Source organism: Macaca thibetana, chromosome 8 (genome assembly GCF_024542745.1).
Source record: "Macaca thibetana thibetana isolate TM-01 chromosome 8, ASM2454274v1, whole genome shotgun sequence".
NCBI classification, from domain to species: Eukaryota; Metazoa; Chordata; class Mammalia; order Primates; family Cercopithecidae; genus Macaca; species Macaca thibetana.
Window position 1 is genome coordinate 58503292 of NC_065585.1, and position 16641 is coordinate 58519932.

Below are 16641 nucleotides of genomic sequence, written 5' to 3' on the forward strand. Positions count from 1 at the left end.
ACAGGGTGAAACCCTGTCTCTACTAAATATACAGAAATTAGCCAGGCGTGGTGGCAGGTGCCTGTAATCCCAGCTACTCGGGAGGCTGAGGCAGGAGAATTGCTTGAACCAAGGAGGCGAAGGTTGCAGTGAGCCGAGATGGCACCACTGCACTCCAGCCTGGGTGACAGAGTGAGACTCTATCTCAAAACAAAACAAAACAAACACTTGAAATGATACTTCCTTCATACAGCTGTTGCTGATACCCTGCTGATACCCCTCATGCTGTTATGGCACTGATTCTATCTTCTTTCCACTATTGTTACTCGTATTTGTGGCTCATCACTCCGTCTATATACTGTGAACTGTGGGCAGCGATCATATTTTACCACTTCCTCTTCTTCCTGAAGCATGACATCTGGCACAGGTTATTTGTAGCAGAAAGAGCAATAACCTGGAGTCAGTGTGTGTTGTTCAAATTTCTTTCCTACCACTAATTTGGATGTGTCACCTCTGCCAAATTATCTATCTGAATTTCAATTTCCTAATTTATAAAATGGGGATATTAAAAAACCCTGACACTTATCCTTAATGTAAATAAGGTTAAAATAGAAAAATAAACTTAATACAAACCCTGACAATTGTAGGTTTGTAGCATGCTCAGCATATAATAGACACTCCATGAATTGTAGCAATTATTTTATTAATGACTCAGGGATTTTAATTGATTGTCTCAGCATAGATGGCTTATTATTAAGTAGTAAGACATAAAGCAGCTTTCTCATTCTTATTTATGAAAAGCTTCTTGAAACAATAATACTTTTTGGGATTTACATAAAATTAATTTGGCAAAATAGTCAGCCTTGAGCATAGATAAGGTACGCAGGTGAGGGCAGCGCAGGCTCATGTCAGTGACTCAAAATGTGTTCTAAAACAATTGTGAAGGAGAAGTCAGTGCCCATCTACCAATCCCTTTAGTAAAGTTCCTTCGGTCTTCAGCCGAAAAATGAAGAGACTGGCTTACTATAAAAAATTCTCAGATGTTCCTTCTGGTTCTAATACCATGATTCACTAACTGCTATTCCGCAGTACATCCTGCCTGACCGCTACTGAAAGCACACAAGGGCAACCTTGGGGCAGCTGGAACCCGCCCAGCAACATCAGCAATAAACACCCTAGGCAGTGTTTCTCCAATTGTGCTGCTCAGAACAGTAATAAGTGTTCCCCTACTTAAAAAAAAAGGGGGGGGGGCGCGCAGAGCAGGTAATACGGCTGAAAATCCCAAGGCTGCTAAGTTCCTGAGAGTTCCCAGGCCAAACTAGCAACTGTATTTATTATGAGGTTACTGTAAACCCATTATTTTGCTAAGGACAGCAGGGACATTATACAGCAACGGAAGAGCTCGTAGCTCATTATAATCAAACTGGGGAGATCCATTCAAAAAACAATTACTTATTGAATACTTTCTAGGTGTTCCAAAAGTGGGGTTTGGGGAGGAGGCCAAAACGAAATAAATACTTAGCTACTTAGCTAACTATGTATACACAGAAAGAGTATACAAGAGTATAAAATTGTGTGGTACAGTCAGAGAACAATTAGTGCTCTTGGAGCTGAAGAAGCTCCCCAGAGATTTCTACTTTTACTGGCAATTAAAACTATACTCCACTATAAAAAAATGTGCAATCTTATTGCTACTGACTACTGGATTTCTTTTTCACCCTTACATTTAAGGGTAGACAGTAAGAGAGTGGGGAGTAGAAGAATAAGGGGAAAGAAAAGATAGGTAATAATTCCATACAACTAGACAGATATTATTTCTTTTATAGTTTTCAAAGTGCTTCCAAATAATATATTATCTTCTGAACCTTATAAAAACTCTGTGAGTTAGGCAGGATAATGATTACTACATGGTGAAAGGTCCATGTGTCACAGGTATGACTTTAATATAAGGCACTCCAGTGTCTGAATTGATTGACCCAGAATATGTTGATAATTTTCAGCACATTGTTAATCTTCAAAACAATGCATAATATCTACTAGGAAAAAAAATACAAATTTCTTCAAAAAGGTTAAATTACTTACATGGGATCACAAAGCTACTAAGTGTCAGCACCACAGCATAAACCCACGTATTTTCTCCTTTATGCCAAAATCCCTCCAGGGCACTAAAGCCTCTAATTAATAGTTACTTAGCTGTCAAGTAAAACCAGTATTTGTAAAAATAAATAAACTCCATAGATGCCCACAATTATGATTTTTCAATTAAAAACAATATCAAAAAATAGTTACTTAGTATAACAGCAATATTCTCTAAATAATTTCCTTTTGGCTTGTTAATATCAAAAGTAATATTCAGCCTGACACAAACTAATAAAATAATATCTTTAAAATTACAAGATTAATACTGAGGCTAAAACTAGTTATATGGTTCTCAAACAAAGGTAACCAGAATAACAAAAGCTTGCCAAAGAATGGAAGAACTAGAATGGTTTATACTTTATTTATCTCATAGCAGTTCCTCTTCAAGATAACCCATTAAATTGTAAATTACTTAAGACTAAGAAAGCATGTTCTCCTTGCTAGTGTGTCTCTACACACACAGGTCTACCATGTACGTAGGTGACGTTAGATCATCTTAGAGCAGCAACACTTATTCTCAGGAATATACTGCACTTAATACCCAGACTCTGACAGTAAAAAACTCACATTAAAAGAATTTAAACTAAGCTTGTTCTGTATTTAGTAAGAAAGTGATGCCCAGATTTGTTTTTTTAATCACTACCAGAAGATATTAGAAATGAAGATAGGGAATAAAGTCAAGCACAAACATACATAAAACAAAACAAAAAAAGAAAAAGGAAGAATCACTGGATCAGGTGTCAAAAGAAATGGACTGGGCTGGGCGTGGTGGCTCGCACCTGTAATCCCAGCACTTTGGAGGCCAACACAGGCAGATCACCTGAGGTCAGGAATCTGAGACCAGCCCGGTCAACATGGCGAAACCCTGTGTCTACTAAAAACATAAAAATTAGTTGGGCATGGTGCACTATAGCCCCAGCTACTTGGGAGGCTGAGGCAGGAGAATCACTTGAACATGGGAGGTGGAGGTTTCAGTGAGCCAAGATTGTGCCACTGCACTCCAGCCTGGGCGACAAAGCAAGACTCCATCTCAAAAAAACAAAAAGAAAGGGACTGGTTCAGTGTTAGTCATACCACAATGGCGGGCATTTAGGCAACTGATGTCACTTCTCTGGGCCTCAGGTTTTTTCAGCTGTTAAAAATTTTTTTTTTTTTGAGATGGACTTTCACTCTTGCTGCCCAGGCTGGAGTGCAATGGCGATCTTGGCTCACTTGCAACCTCCGCCTCCTGGGTTCAAATGATTCTCCTGCCTCAGCCTCCTGAGTAGCTGGGATTACAGGCGCCGCCACTACGCCCAGCTAATTTTTGTATTTTTAGTAGAGACGGGGTTTCACCATGTTGACCAGGCTGGTCTCCAGCTCCTGACTTCAGGTAATCTGCCTGCAATCCGCCTACCTTGGCCTCCCAAAGTGCTGGGATTACAGGCGTGAGCCACTGCATCCAGCCTTCAGCTGTTAAAACTAAGAGTTGAGTCAATCCCTTTCTTTAAGTAATTACTAAGGTCTTTTCCATTAATGTATCCTGACCCTGATTTAATTATAATGAATATGTAACTTGTTTAGGAAGTGGTACTAAAGGATTTTTAAAAATGAGTAGAAAACATCAGAATATTTATAAGGACAAAAAGGAGAAATGGAAGAAAAAGGATAAAGTTTTCCAAACTCAGTCTCCATCTCTATCAAAAAAACAATATCTGGGGCCAGGCACGGTGGCTTGTGCCTGTAATCCCAGCACTTTGGGAGGCCGAGGTGGGCGGATCATCTGAGGTCAGGACTTCAAGACCATCCTGGCCAACATGGTAAAACCTGTCTCTACTGAAAATACAACATTAGCTGGGCATGGTGGTGTCTGCCTGTAATCCTAGCTACACAGGAGGCTAAGGCAGGAGAATTGCTTGAACCAGGGAGGCGGAGGTTGCAGTGAGTCAAGATCATGCCACTGCACTCCAGCCTGGGCAAAAAGAGCCAAATTCCGTTTCAAAACAAACAAACAAAAAGCTATATCTGAAAAAAAATGTATCTAGAAACTTCTCCATTAGTTAGATATCTTGGCTCAAAATTGTTATTAAGTGCTCAGATGACTTAAATAAACAAACAAAACACAGGGCCCAGTCTATTAAGCAGATGCAGCACGATAAGGAAGTAAATTTTATTAGCATCCATGAAATCTCACATTATTAAGCTCTTAGCATCTATCATGACAGTAAAATAAATCAGCTTTTAGCCACACTTTAAAAAGTTTCCAGATTCTTAAACTATCTTGAGCAAAATCTAAATAGTGATACCATTGCTGATGCTTGGACACGTAGAACTGAGGAAAGCAGGAGTTAACATGAAAAGGTTGATATGTTATCACTCTAACTTCAAAAATAAAAAGTGGGTGCAGTTTTACCTTGTCTTTATCATTACAAAGTAAGCAATCAACTAAGGACCCTTCATTAATTTCTCTAGAAAATCCTGATATGGTTCTATTCCATGATTCATAGCTGGCTACAAAGTTTACTTAACATGTGTTTCAGGTTATACCACTTTTCTAATCCCTTGGTTACTGTATATACATTTTAGAAGTATCACTGATTGTATTTTCAAGCCCATCAAATGAACAGTTCATCATAGGTTCATTTAGTGAGGTATTAATATAAGTTATTAATAGAAGCAGGGTTGGGCCAGGCATGGTGGCTGATCCTTATAATCCCAGCACTTTGGGAGACTGAGGCAGGCAGATGGCTTGAGCTCAGGAGTTCAACAGCAACCTGGACAACATGGCTAAACCCCGTCTCTACAAAAATACAAAAATTAGCCGGGCATGGTGGGGTATGCCTGTGGTACCAGTCATTCTGGGGACTGAGGTGGTATTGCTTGAGGCTGGGAGGTGGAGGTTGCAGTGAGCCGAGATCATGCTGCTGCACTCCAACCTGGGTGGCAGAATCAGGCCCCATCTCATATATAAATAAATAAAATTTTTTTTTAAAAGAAGGGTTATCAGAACTTATTAGCTACATAAGCAGAAAAAATTAAATTAAAATTAAAAAGTTACAAATAAGAAGTTACTAACATCAGTGTCACTAAAATTGGTATACAATCCCCTACTGCTAAATTTGACTGGCTTAAGAAAAAAAGAAGCAGTGGCAACATCTCACTATTGCCTCACTTTATGCAACATGCATCTTGGCAAAGCTGGCTATGAAATACATGTCTACAAAGTGAATCATCTTTTACCCTCAATGAAAATCAGAGCTGCATCCCCTACCTGAAAATCCCAAGTGTTCAGTTGAAAAGTCTTTCATTATAAGGGCTAAGTAAAGCTGCTGGCCAGCTGTGCAGCAGGCAGGCTGGATCTGATATTAAGGCACACCAACCTGCAGAGACTGAAGTCTCCTGGGGTTCTCATTCCCCTCAGAGCACATTAAGAATTTTCCCCCTTCTGGAATTTCCCAGATGTTGAACCAGCCATCAGAACCTCTCACCTGCCCTGGTGTCCACTATGCCCCAACTCTAAATGCATGCTTTCCAAAATTTGACTCCTTTCCTTCTCTTTGTAGGGGAACATGTATATTTAATTGGGCAAGTTGAGCACTTCACAATTTATCACTATGTGCTCCTTTCTAGTTCACGGTGAACAAATCATATAAAAATGCCTTCAGTTTAAAGTAGCAACAACTACAACCACGTGGTTCCCAAGGTTTAAAAGTTTGTATATTGGGCAAGGACGGTTGAGATGTTTATACATTTCCTGATTTCAAGAATATTCATGTCCTGGTTACTTAACACATACATTGTAGCTGTTTTTAATTTTAGGGCAAATCCCTTTATATTTCCCAATCATGAGCAGTTTAATAGTACTATTAATTCATTTAACACTTATTGAACAAATATTATAGATTGCCTACTGTGTGTCAGGCACTGTTTTAAGGTGCTGGAGAGCCAACAATAAACAAAGCAGGCAACCATCCCCATGAGGGAGAGGTGAGTTACACTGCAGGGAGACAGAAAACAATAAAGACAAATAAGTAACATGTATAGTATGTTAGGTGGCAGTAAGTGTTACAGGGAACAATAAAGAAGGAGAGCAAGAAGTACTGAAGGTGGGGTGCAATTTTACATATTTTATAAAATTGTTTTGACAATATCATCAGGAAGTATTTGTCTTAATTTTCACTTCATTTTAAAAAATTCTGACACATAAACATGAAAATGTGGACAGATAAGTAAGTTCCTCTTTACAGTTGCAGGTACCTCTTTTAACAAGTACTGACCATCACCTTAGTCTAGAGGCATGGTAAACTAAAAGCCGGGGAAGGTGAAATAGCCTCATAACAACGTGTCCAGAAACCACACAGTTGTTCCGGTAATTTTCACAGGAACTAGATATAATATAACCATTTGCAAGAGGACATTTCAAAATTATTTACTAAAATCAGTATGTAGTATTTCCTTCTATTTTTTTTCATGAGGACACTTACTAATATGCTATCCACCTAATTCATATTGGTTAATGTGACCATAATACTGATGAATTTTAATGTCTTTTAAAAAGTTAGGATTGCATACTGCTAAGCTGTTATATTAAAAGAATAAACAGTCTCTCCAAAAAAACCCCCAATATGATTCCCACTCACAAGTAAGAACAAGAAGGGAAAATATTGGTGGGAAGGAAGCTAGATTGTCAGGTGAAGGTAATGGTGGGAACAGTAAAGGAATGCTCTAGTTAGGACTCCTGCAGGTCATTGAGCACAACCCATAGAAGTGACATTGAGTCTTGCGAAAAGATCCACCTGAAAGATCATGCTTTGGTGAGCAGTGGTGGCATTATGAATCTTTGAAGGTCAAATGACATATAATCATTTTTCACGTCTAACATTTACTTTCTTAGTTTTGCTAACAGTCATACTTTCTAGCATAATAAATCACTGACTAAAGAACATTTGAAAAGGAGAAAAAAAAGAAAACTCTAACACTAGTAAGAAAAAAAGTCCAGTGATAGTACCAAAAAACAAAGAGGGCAAAGAAAACTATGGATAAAGCTATTCCAAGAATTGATAAGGCTGGGTGTGGTGGTTCACACCTGTAACCCCAGCACTTTGGGAGGCCAAGGCAGGAGGATCACTTGAGCCCAGGAATTCAGGACCAGCCTGGGCAACATAATAAGACCTTATCTTTATTCTAAAATAAATAAATAAGTAAATAAAATAATTGATAGGTGTTGGAGTACAATACGAACTAGGTACCGAAACAGATGATGCAAGGGAAATACTCAGGGCAGCAGTGATATCATCATAAAGAGCATAGAAAATAAAATATTTTAAAAGTATAATAGGTTTCCATAAACTTATGTGAAAATGAAGACCATTGTCTATAAACTGTTCACAGTTACAGATAAAATTAGAAGGGGTGTCCAGTCATTATGCAACCCTTAATGAAGCAAACTTCTTTTGCTTCTCCCATACTGGAGCCTCCTCTCCCTTCCCATTCTTCAGGGACTAGACCTGAGAGAAGAAATCCTGAAAGAGAACTGCAGACTTCACTGTGGGGTTTGTGCCAGGCACCTTTTGGTCTGTGGGGTCCTAAAATTCAGCTCCCCCTCACATCTAGAGTCTCAAAGTGATCCAGTCCCAGAGTTTGAAATTCTTCAGCCCAGAGTGGGATGTATTTTTCCAATTCATCAGCCAAAAGGAACGGACCTCCTAAAAATTCTCACAAAGGCAAAAAGTGGCCCTGGGTACCACAGATTAATGACTGAGACATCTATTGGTGTCATTATAATTGCCATTATATATGTCACCTGTTTTTATTCCCTTTCCATTTCCCATCCTTTGCTGTTTCCCTCTACCTATGTCCTAGGCTTGTATAAGTTGTGTTTGGCTCTGGCTGGCAGCACACACAGAGAGCTAGTTTGCTAACCTTAATTAATGACATCAGGATATATGTGACTATATATAGCTTACCACTAACTATGTGCCAAGCACTTTGCTAAATGTTTTACAAGTAGGATCTAATTTAATTCTCATAGCAACCTTGTGACATTTTATCTCTATTTCACAAATGCAGAAACAGGCCCTAAAAGGTGAAGTATCCTGCCCAAGGTCATCCAGCTAACAGCCTTCATAGCATAGATTTGAAACCTAGGTATCTGGCTTATCCCAAAGAATAACGTTCTTTTACATTAAGCAATAAAGCCTGTGCCCTAAAACCATACGAACTTTTGAATTCCAAACCCCAATGCCACCACTTACCAGTTGTGTAATCCGATGAGTTATTCAACCTGAGTTTCCTGGAGAATGAAACAGAGTAACATCACTTCTATAAGTGCTTGGGAGCGTTAAATAAGCTAACATATAAAAACTGTCCAGCACAGTTGTTGTGGGACATTGCAATCAATAGTTACAATATTCAATCCCGCCCTTCCCTCTATTTGATTATCCATTATAGAGGCGGCCTCAAAAAGACAACGCTAAGGATATGCAAAAAGTGCAGACGATCATTAAGCGCAACATAAATGGCTGGTCTGCTCGGTCCCAACGGGTTCTGGCCCTGCGCTTCCTCCACAATCCTGGTGTAGGGAACCCAAAACACTAGACAGAAGAAACTTGAAGCTGGAGGAGAAACGGGAGCTGCTGGACTACTTCTCACAACCTCCTTGTTTACTCTGAAATCAGGAGTCACCTCTTCCCACCTCATCTGCCAGCTTCTCGGGTGCTCTGAAGCGCGCGCCCCCTGCTCAATTGGGCACTGGCTTCACCACTGACGTGATGTGGGTACCCTATCCCTCTCCCCGCGTGGTGCTGCAGTGATTTCGGGGCCTGTCACCCTTCTCTGGGCCACAAGCCCGACCCTCTCCGCCCAGGGAAGGAGGGCGGATCCCAGCCTATCCCTAGCCCCAGGTGCGCGAGCGCCAGGCCCAGGCGGGGCCTTGCGGCCCAGAGCTGAGCCCCGAGCCCGGGCTCCTCCAGGAGGCGCCGGCGGTGCTTGGGCCCCGCCAGGCCGCGACCTAGCTCGGGAGCCCCCCGCGCGACCTGCCGATCCCCGGCTACCGAGCACTTCCAGCACCAAGGCCCGGCGGGACCTGCCGCACGGAGCCTGCGGGCTTAGATTCTCCAGGCCAGGATTTTCCTTTTCCCCCGGGCGGTACCGTTGCTGGGCTGCTGCCTCACCGGCCCAGGAACTGGGAGAGGCCCGCACTCACGTGCGAGTCTTAGAGGTGGAAGTCGAGCGACGGTGGAGAACAGGCCAGCAGCGTCCGGAGAGCTGCCGGGACCGCAGGGATTCAAGAGAACCTAGGGCCGGACTGGCAGAGCAAGGGGGCGGGGCGGGGCGGGGCGGGGCTGGGAGGGGGCGGGTCCAGTGTGCGCCCAGCCCCGCACAGCCTGCGCGAGGATCCGCCCATCCACAGGGAGCTGACTATGGGCTGCAGGTCCGCTCCCTGCCAGTAGGCTGGCGCTTCAAGGCTACTCTGGGGGCCAGTCGCTTACTGAAAAGGCAAAGCTGACTTTAAGGTAAGTGGTTTGGTGCACCAAAATAAATTCCTTAAGGATTAAATAATTTAAATATTTGAGAAAATTTATACCATATCTGGACTGAGAAGACTGGGCGCCGTGGCTCACACCTGTAATCCGAACATTTTGGGAGGCAGAGATGGGAGGATGGCTTGTGCCCAGGAGTTGGAGACCAGCCCAGCCTGGGGCAAAAAAATGAGACCCCCTCCACCGATGCAAAAAGTAAAAAAAAAAATAGCTGGGCGTGGAGGCACGCGACTGTGGTCCTAGCTACACGTGAGGCTGAGGCAGGAGGATCACGGGCTCAGGCTGCAGTGCGCCATGTTCGTGCCTCTGCACTCCAGCGTAGGTGACAGAGAGACCCTGTCTCAAAAAAGAAAATAAAAAGTTACTAAGACAAATTATCAACATGAAAATAGCGAAACACATCTTAGCTCTTAACCATGCTTATATGCTTATTTAGGGCATTCTTAATGTGCACACTACCAAGGACATTTTATATCCTTCATTACCTTTAATCCTCATGATTCTGTGATGTATTTGGTGCCAGTATCCCCATTTTACAAATGAAAACTGCATTTGAGTAACATGAGATTTGAAAGCTAAATAATTGGCCTACTTTTCTGAAGTCACAGATTGTAAGTAAACTAACCTCAAAGTGCAGGCTGGACTGCTTGCTACTCCATGCTGCCTGCAACTAAACAAAACGCTATGGAAAATATTGATACATAACTGCTCGATTATGTAGAACTTCTTCCCAAGGAAACAGGGACAAAATCAATAAAACATATTAGGAAAAATATTGGTCCCAAACCTGACAGAGTTACTATCTTAAGTTCATTGATTTTTTATTTTTATTTTTTTGAGATGGAGTTTCACTATTGTTGCCCAAACTGGAATGCAATGGCGCAATCTCAGCTCACCGCAACCTCCGTCTCCCGGGTTCAAGCGATTCTCCTGCCTCAGCCTCCCGGGTAGCTGGGATTACAGGCACCTGCCACCATGCCCAGCTAATTATGTATTTTTAGTAGAGATGGGGTTCTCCATGTTGGTCAGAGGTCTTGAACTCCCAACCTCAGGTGATCCACCCATCTCGGCCTCCCAAAGTGCTGTCATTACAGGCGTGAGCCACCGCGCCTGGCCTCTTAAGTTCATTTAAATTGATAAGAAAAAAAAAAAAATAGAAAAATGGGTGAAGGGTTTTATTTTTTTTAATTACAGAAGAAATGGAAAGGGTATCAAATGAAGAAACATAGACATTCCTAAGTAAAAACTTTACTCTTAATCCAAAAAATGCAAACTAAACATTTTAATTTTATTTATTTTTAAGAAATAGGGTCTCACTATGTTGCCCAGGCTGGTGTCGAACTCCTGAGTTCAAGTGATCTGCCAGCCTTGGTCTCCCAGAGTACTGGGATTACAGGTGTGAGCCACAGTACCTGGCCTGCAAATTAAACATTTTTAAAATCATATCAGTGCCAGTGAGGATTCATTTATTTATTCAGCAAACACATCCTGATTGCCTACTATGTGCATTGTTCTATACTTGTGAGCAAGACAGATAGGAACTTCTATCCTACAGGAGGGTCGAATAATAAGTTAGTTGTTAAAGACAAAATGAGATTTCAGACAGCCAGAGTGCCATGATGAAAGTTAAGGCAAGGTGATGTGTTAGAGGGACTTGAGGATAGTGTGAGCTTATTTAGACTGGGGATCAGAAAAGAGCTCTCTAAGATGGTATTTGACCTGAGATTTGAAAAATAAGAAGCAGCCAGTTATGCAAATATCTGGGGCACAGGAATGATAGCAGGGGCAAAAAGACAAGAACAAACTGCAAGTGCGGAAACAAGGCCTTTGTTGCTGAAGTGTACTGGGGAGGTACTAGAAGTGTTTTTGTTTTTACTAAAGGTTTCTGGCTCTATTTTTGATTCTGCCTTCATATGTAAATGAACGTTCTCAGGCACCACTAATTGGATTGCAAATTTCAAATTTCCCAGAATATATAGTATCCATACCCAACCTTCAAAACTTTTCTTTCCACTAAAATAGGGAAAGAGTGGAGGCAAGGGGATAGTTTTGTACTTTTAGTATCCAAACAGCAATCTATCATTTAAATACATAGTGCCATAGCTATTCAATGCATTTATTCATTCTCCTTAACTAGAGTCTAAATCCCATTCTACTTTTGTTCTTATTCATTCACCCATTAATTTAACATGTGTTGAATTAGATACCAAGCCTAACAAGGTTCTAGAAATAAAACACCACCTGGTGGAGAGTTAAATGCATGTTAAAATGAATGAGATATTCACAAAATATTCTTTCTCCTATGTATTTTGATCGTCATATTTCTATCTTACCTCTTTCAGTCACATTTTTAATTACCTCATCCTGTCTTATAGCTTTTTTTTTTTTTGAGACAGGTTCTTGCTGTCACCCAGGCTGGGACGCAGTGGTGCGAACACGATTCACCACAGCTTCAACCTCTCAGGCTAAAGTGATCCTCCCACCTCAGCCTCCTGAAGTAGCTGGGACCTACAGGCACGAGCCACGGTGTCTGGCTAATTTTTGTACTTTTTGTAGATATGGGGTTTCACCATGTTGCCCAGGCTGGTGTCAACTTCCTGAGCTCAAGAAATCCACTGGCCTGTCTCTCAAAGTGCTGGAATTATAGGCATGAGGCACCACGCCCAGCGTTAGTCTCAGAGCTTTGAATTCCATCTGTATTTTCTCTCTCTCTTTGTGTGTTTTTTTTTTTTTTTGAGATGGAGTCTAGCTTTGTCGCCAGGCTGGAGTGCAGTGGCGTGATCTCGGCTCACTGCAACCTCCGCCTGCTGGGTTCAAGTGATTCTCCTGCCTCAGCCTCCTGAGTAGCTGGGATTACAGGTGCGTGCTACCACACCCAGCTACTTTTTTGTATTTTCAGTAGAGACAGGTTTTCACAGTGTTAGCCAGGATGGTCTCGATCTCCTGACTTCGTGATCCACCTGTCTCGGCCTCCCAAAGTGCCAAAATTACAGGATGAGCCACTGCGCCTGACCTTTTTTTGTATTTTGAGTAGAGACGGGGTTTCACTATGTTGGCCAGGATGGTCTGGATCTCCTCACCTCATGATCTGCCCGCCTCGGCCTCCCAAAGTGTTGGGATTACAGGCATGAGCCACCGGGCCTGGCCGCTTTTCTTTTTTTTTTTTTTTTTTTTTTTTTTTTTTTTTTTTTTTCTTTTTTTTGTTTTAAAGACGGTGTCTCACTCTTTGCCTGGACTGGAGTACAGTGGCGTGATCACCGCTCCCTGCAACCTCGGACACCTGGGCTCAAATGATCCTCCCAGCTCATCCTCCTGGGTAGCTGGGACTACAGCATGCACCACCACATGCAGCAAATTAAAAAACAACAAACAAACAAACAAACAGAAACTTTTTTTGTAGAGACAGAGTCTCACTATGTTGCCCAGGCTGGTCTTGAACATCCTGGGCTCAAGCTATTCCCCGGCTTTGGCTTCCTGAAGTGTTGGGATTACAGGTGTGAGCCACTATGCCCAGCCTATATTGTTAAGGTTATCGAACTTCCACACCTTTCCTCTGAAACTCCACGCTTAAACTCTCTATGCTTTACTCGGTTGTTGTATTAGTTATCAGTTGCTCTGTAACAGATAACACCAAATTTAGTGGCTTAAAACAGGAACAATCATTTATTATCTGTCATAGCTTCTGTGGTTTAGGAATTTAGAAGTGGCTTGGCTGGGTGGTTCTGGCTCGTCGTCTCTCTTGATGTTGCAGTCAGATTTTGGCCAAGGCTGCAATCATCTGATGGCTTGACAGGGGCTGAAGGAATTCTTCAGCCCAAAAGTTCAATTGTGCCAAGGTTGAGAAAACCTGCTTTAAACCAATGGGACTATACATTTAAAAAATACTAATGTCATGAAAGACCAAGGCTGACGATTTAAAGATTTAAAGAAAGTAGAAACATAACAAATGCAAGATGTTATCAAGATTTGATCTTGAATTTAGAAAAAAAAAAATCATTAGCATAAAGGACAGCATTGGGAAGTAAACAAAATTTGTATATTAAATAATAGTATTCTGTCAGTTTCAGTTTCCTGAATTTGATAGTTATACTGAGACTAAATAAGGGAATGTCTTGTTTCTAAGACTGAAGAGTCATGATATCTGTAATCTACTCTCAAAAGGCCTAACAACAGAAAATACTAGGAATATAATACTAGGAATATAGGTAATATATGTAAAGAAAGGTAAAGCAAATGTGAGAGAAAGTTAACAATGGCTGACTCTAGCTGAAGAATATATGGGAGTTCCTGCAACTTTTCTTAGGATCTAATTTTTTTTTTTTCAAAGCTGAAAACTTAATTACAAATTCACTCTAGCAGAGATATCAGAAACTTAATTTCAGTGTTATCATGGTATCCAGTGGCATAAACATTTAGCAATATTGAAGGGGTAGCTACCAGTAGAAATGCGTAAAATAAAAGTGATTCTGTCTTTGGGAAAAAAAGGGTAGGTTTCAGAAATTGGGAAGGAGATCTATATATTTTTAAAGATAGACTTTAAAGACATAATCCTAAAGAAATACAGCTGATTTAATAGGAACTAGTGGAGGTAGCAATCATATAGTAGAAGGAGCACCCGACTCAAGAGTAGAAAGACATGGATTCCTGTCTTATAACATATTCTTGGTTAGGTTAATGCATCTCTTTGAGCTACAGTTTTTTCATTTGTAAACCTGGGATACCAGTTACTTCACAAGGTAGTTTGGTAGATCAATACAATTATGTATTAATTCCCTATACAGTACTAAAAGTACCATAGAAATGCAACCTAATTTTTTAAAACCATGACTCGCCTCCCTTATTACCCGTAACATTTTTTTGTGAAACCTATAGTAGGTACTCCATTTGCAGTCTGTGTTTCCACCCACCACCAGGCCTCAAGTAGGATCCAAAACCTCTTCATTTTCCCACAAAAGAATTCCACTTGAGCAAGAAATTTTATTTTACTCTAGTAAAATAAAATACTTTGCTCGAGTAAGTAAAACATCTTATTGAAGAATTTTAGGGGAGACCAGGTTTTAAAAAAATTATTTATTTATTTTATTTTTTTACTACACATGCCCTAGCATTAAAAGGCATCAATATCCTGTCCAGAGGCCTCCTTCCGCTAGTTCTTCCCAAAACGCTTTGCATTTTTTGTTCCTCTGCTCTGGACTCTTTCTTGAATCTACCCCCTTAAGTCGCTCAGTCTCTTCCTTTCCCTTCTTCATATTGGGCAACTTAATTCTTCCAATTATTTATTTCCAAAAAAAGATTTACTAGTGCCAAGATTCAATGTACTTTTGAAGGCAGCAGATAATTAAAATGACAAGTTTTTTTTCTTGCATACTTGTATTCTTGGGTCTATTTCTGAGCTTTCGGTTCTGTTCTGGCGACTTATCTTTGTGCCCAAACCTCCGGAGAGATGGTGCAGAAACAAGTCAGTCAGCCTAAAGACAGCGCTCTCACGGCCTCAGTCCGGCGCGGAAGATCCACTAAGTCCCACCCACTCGGGGTATTTCCCTCCCCCTAAGCCCGTGGTCCGGAAACCTTGGGGGCGGAAGAGGTGCTGGATAGGAGGCGGGTGGACGCGGTTCTCTCCGGAAGGGCTGTGGCTTCTTTAGCCCCGCCCGCCTCGGTAGCTGCCTGAAGTAGTGCGGGGTCTGCCCGCGAGTTGCTGGTCATGTCCCTGGCCGCTCGACTGTGGCGCTTTCTGCCATTGCGACGTGGAGCCGCCCCGGGGCCTCGGCTCCCTGCGGGGACTTCGGGCAGCAGTGGGCATTGCGGCCGCTGTCGATTCCGTGGCTTCGAGGTACCCCCGCGGTCCTGGCTCCCGCTCCCCACCTCCTACCCAGTGGGTTCCTGCTCTCCCTTAACTTCTTCAGGGTTGGCGGCCCCGCGCCGCCTACGGTTCTACGGGAATGTGATGAACCGAGGAAGGAACTCGGGCCACTGTGCCTGGAGCGCTTGGCCAGGTCCCTTCCATTTTGCAAACCTTCACTATCCTAAGCTGGGGCTGTCAGAGAAGGAGTGGGGTTTGCCCCCACGCGCCCCGGAAGCTGCCTCCTACCTGCCCATCCTGTGCGAAACAGAGAACAGGACGGGAAAGAACCTTGAGCGCTGTGAAATGATTCTCACTGTAGGCGATGACAGATACAGCAACAGCGCTTGAGGCTGCAACTTTCAGACTTTGATAAGTGTGGGGTGTGATTTAAAAAATTCAACAACTCAGAAGCAGAGATTTCATCCTGTTTAGGTTTTTGTTTAAAAATGATTATTTCTGAGTTGCCTGTTTTATCTGCATGACGTCAATGAAGGATGTCGGCATGTTGTAGTATCAGTTCTGGTATTAGACTGCTCGTGGGCCTCTGTTTATTCTTGTCAGGGAATTGGGGAATGGCATTAGTGTATATGACATATTTCACATGAACTAGGTGTTTCATTATTTTAAACTCAAATTTTTAACTGCTCAGTTAAAATCTTTCAGAATTATTTTGGGACTGATGGTGGGGAGGGGTGGTTAAAAGTTAGGCATATTCCCTTTCCTTGGAAGTCTATAACCAAATGGGGAGGTGATAGATAATATAGGCGGAGAGATGGGAGGAGTTCTAAGTATGAAACTAGTTAGCCTTAAGTTTTCAAATTAGAACAATGAGTTTTAAGTCCCATTTTAGACCTGGTCCCTTGGATTAGCCTGTAATCCCAGCACTTTGGGAAGCCGAGGCGGAAGGATTGCTTGAGTCCAGAGGTTTCAAACCAGCCTGGGCGGCACAGTGAGACCCTGGCTCTGCAAAAAAATTTAAAAGCCATGTACATTTTTTATATGTAGTAATTACCATATTACTTGTCTGTAAGATTACTGTATTATTCTTGTCTGTGTTCTTAATCTTGTCTGTAAGATTCATTTTTATGATGTGTTGGTGTCTCATATTTTACTTCATGCAATTTGCAATATTCATGCATTTGCAAATAAGTTGTAGCTCTT

At 41.8% G+C, this 16641-nt stretch overlaps 2 protein-coding genes across 5 annotated transcripts in view; one reads left to right on the forward strand and one right to left on the reverse strand.

The window, feature by feature from the left end:
* The window catches only part of CPNE3 (copine 3), a 49846-nt gene extending 40430 nt beyond the window's left edge, over window positions 1-9416 (reverse strand). Inside the window, exons 1-2 of one of the 3 annotated variants that reach the window (XM_050801230.1) lie at window positions 9302-9416; window positions 8352-8389 (exon numbers count right to left, since the gene is read on the reverse strand). The gene's annotated coding sequence lies outside the window, so the exon portion shown is untranslated. Of the gene's footprint in view, window positions 1-8351; window positions 8390-9247 lie in introns of all 3 variants that reach the window. The other 2 variants (XM_050801231.1, XM_050801232.1) reach the window with 2 other exon arrangements.
* A 5798-nt stretch (window positions 9417-15214) lies between these two features.
* RMDN1 (regulator of microtubule dynamics 1) overlaps window positions 15215-16641 on the forward strand; it is a 35933-nt gene continuing 34506 nt past the window's right edge. The window contains exon 1 of one of the 2 annotated variants that reach the window (XM_050801238.1): window positions 15215-15468. In XM_050801238.1, coding sequence (XP_050657195.1) covers window positions 15340-15468 — 129 coding nt within the window. In that variant the 5' untranslated portion in view covers window positions 15215-15339. Of the gene's footprint in view, window positions 15511-16641 lie in introns of both variants that reach the window. The other variant, XM_050801237.1, reaches the window with a different exon arrangement.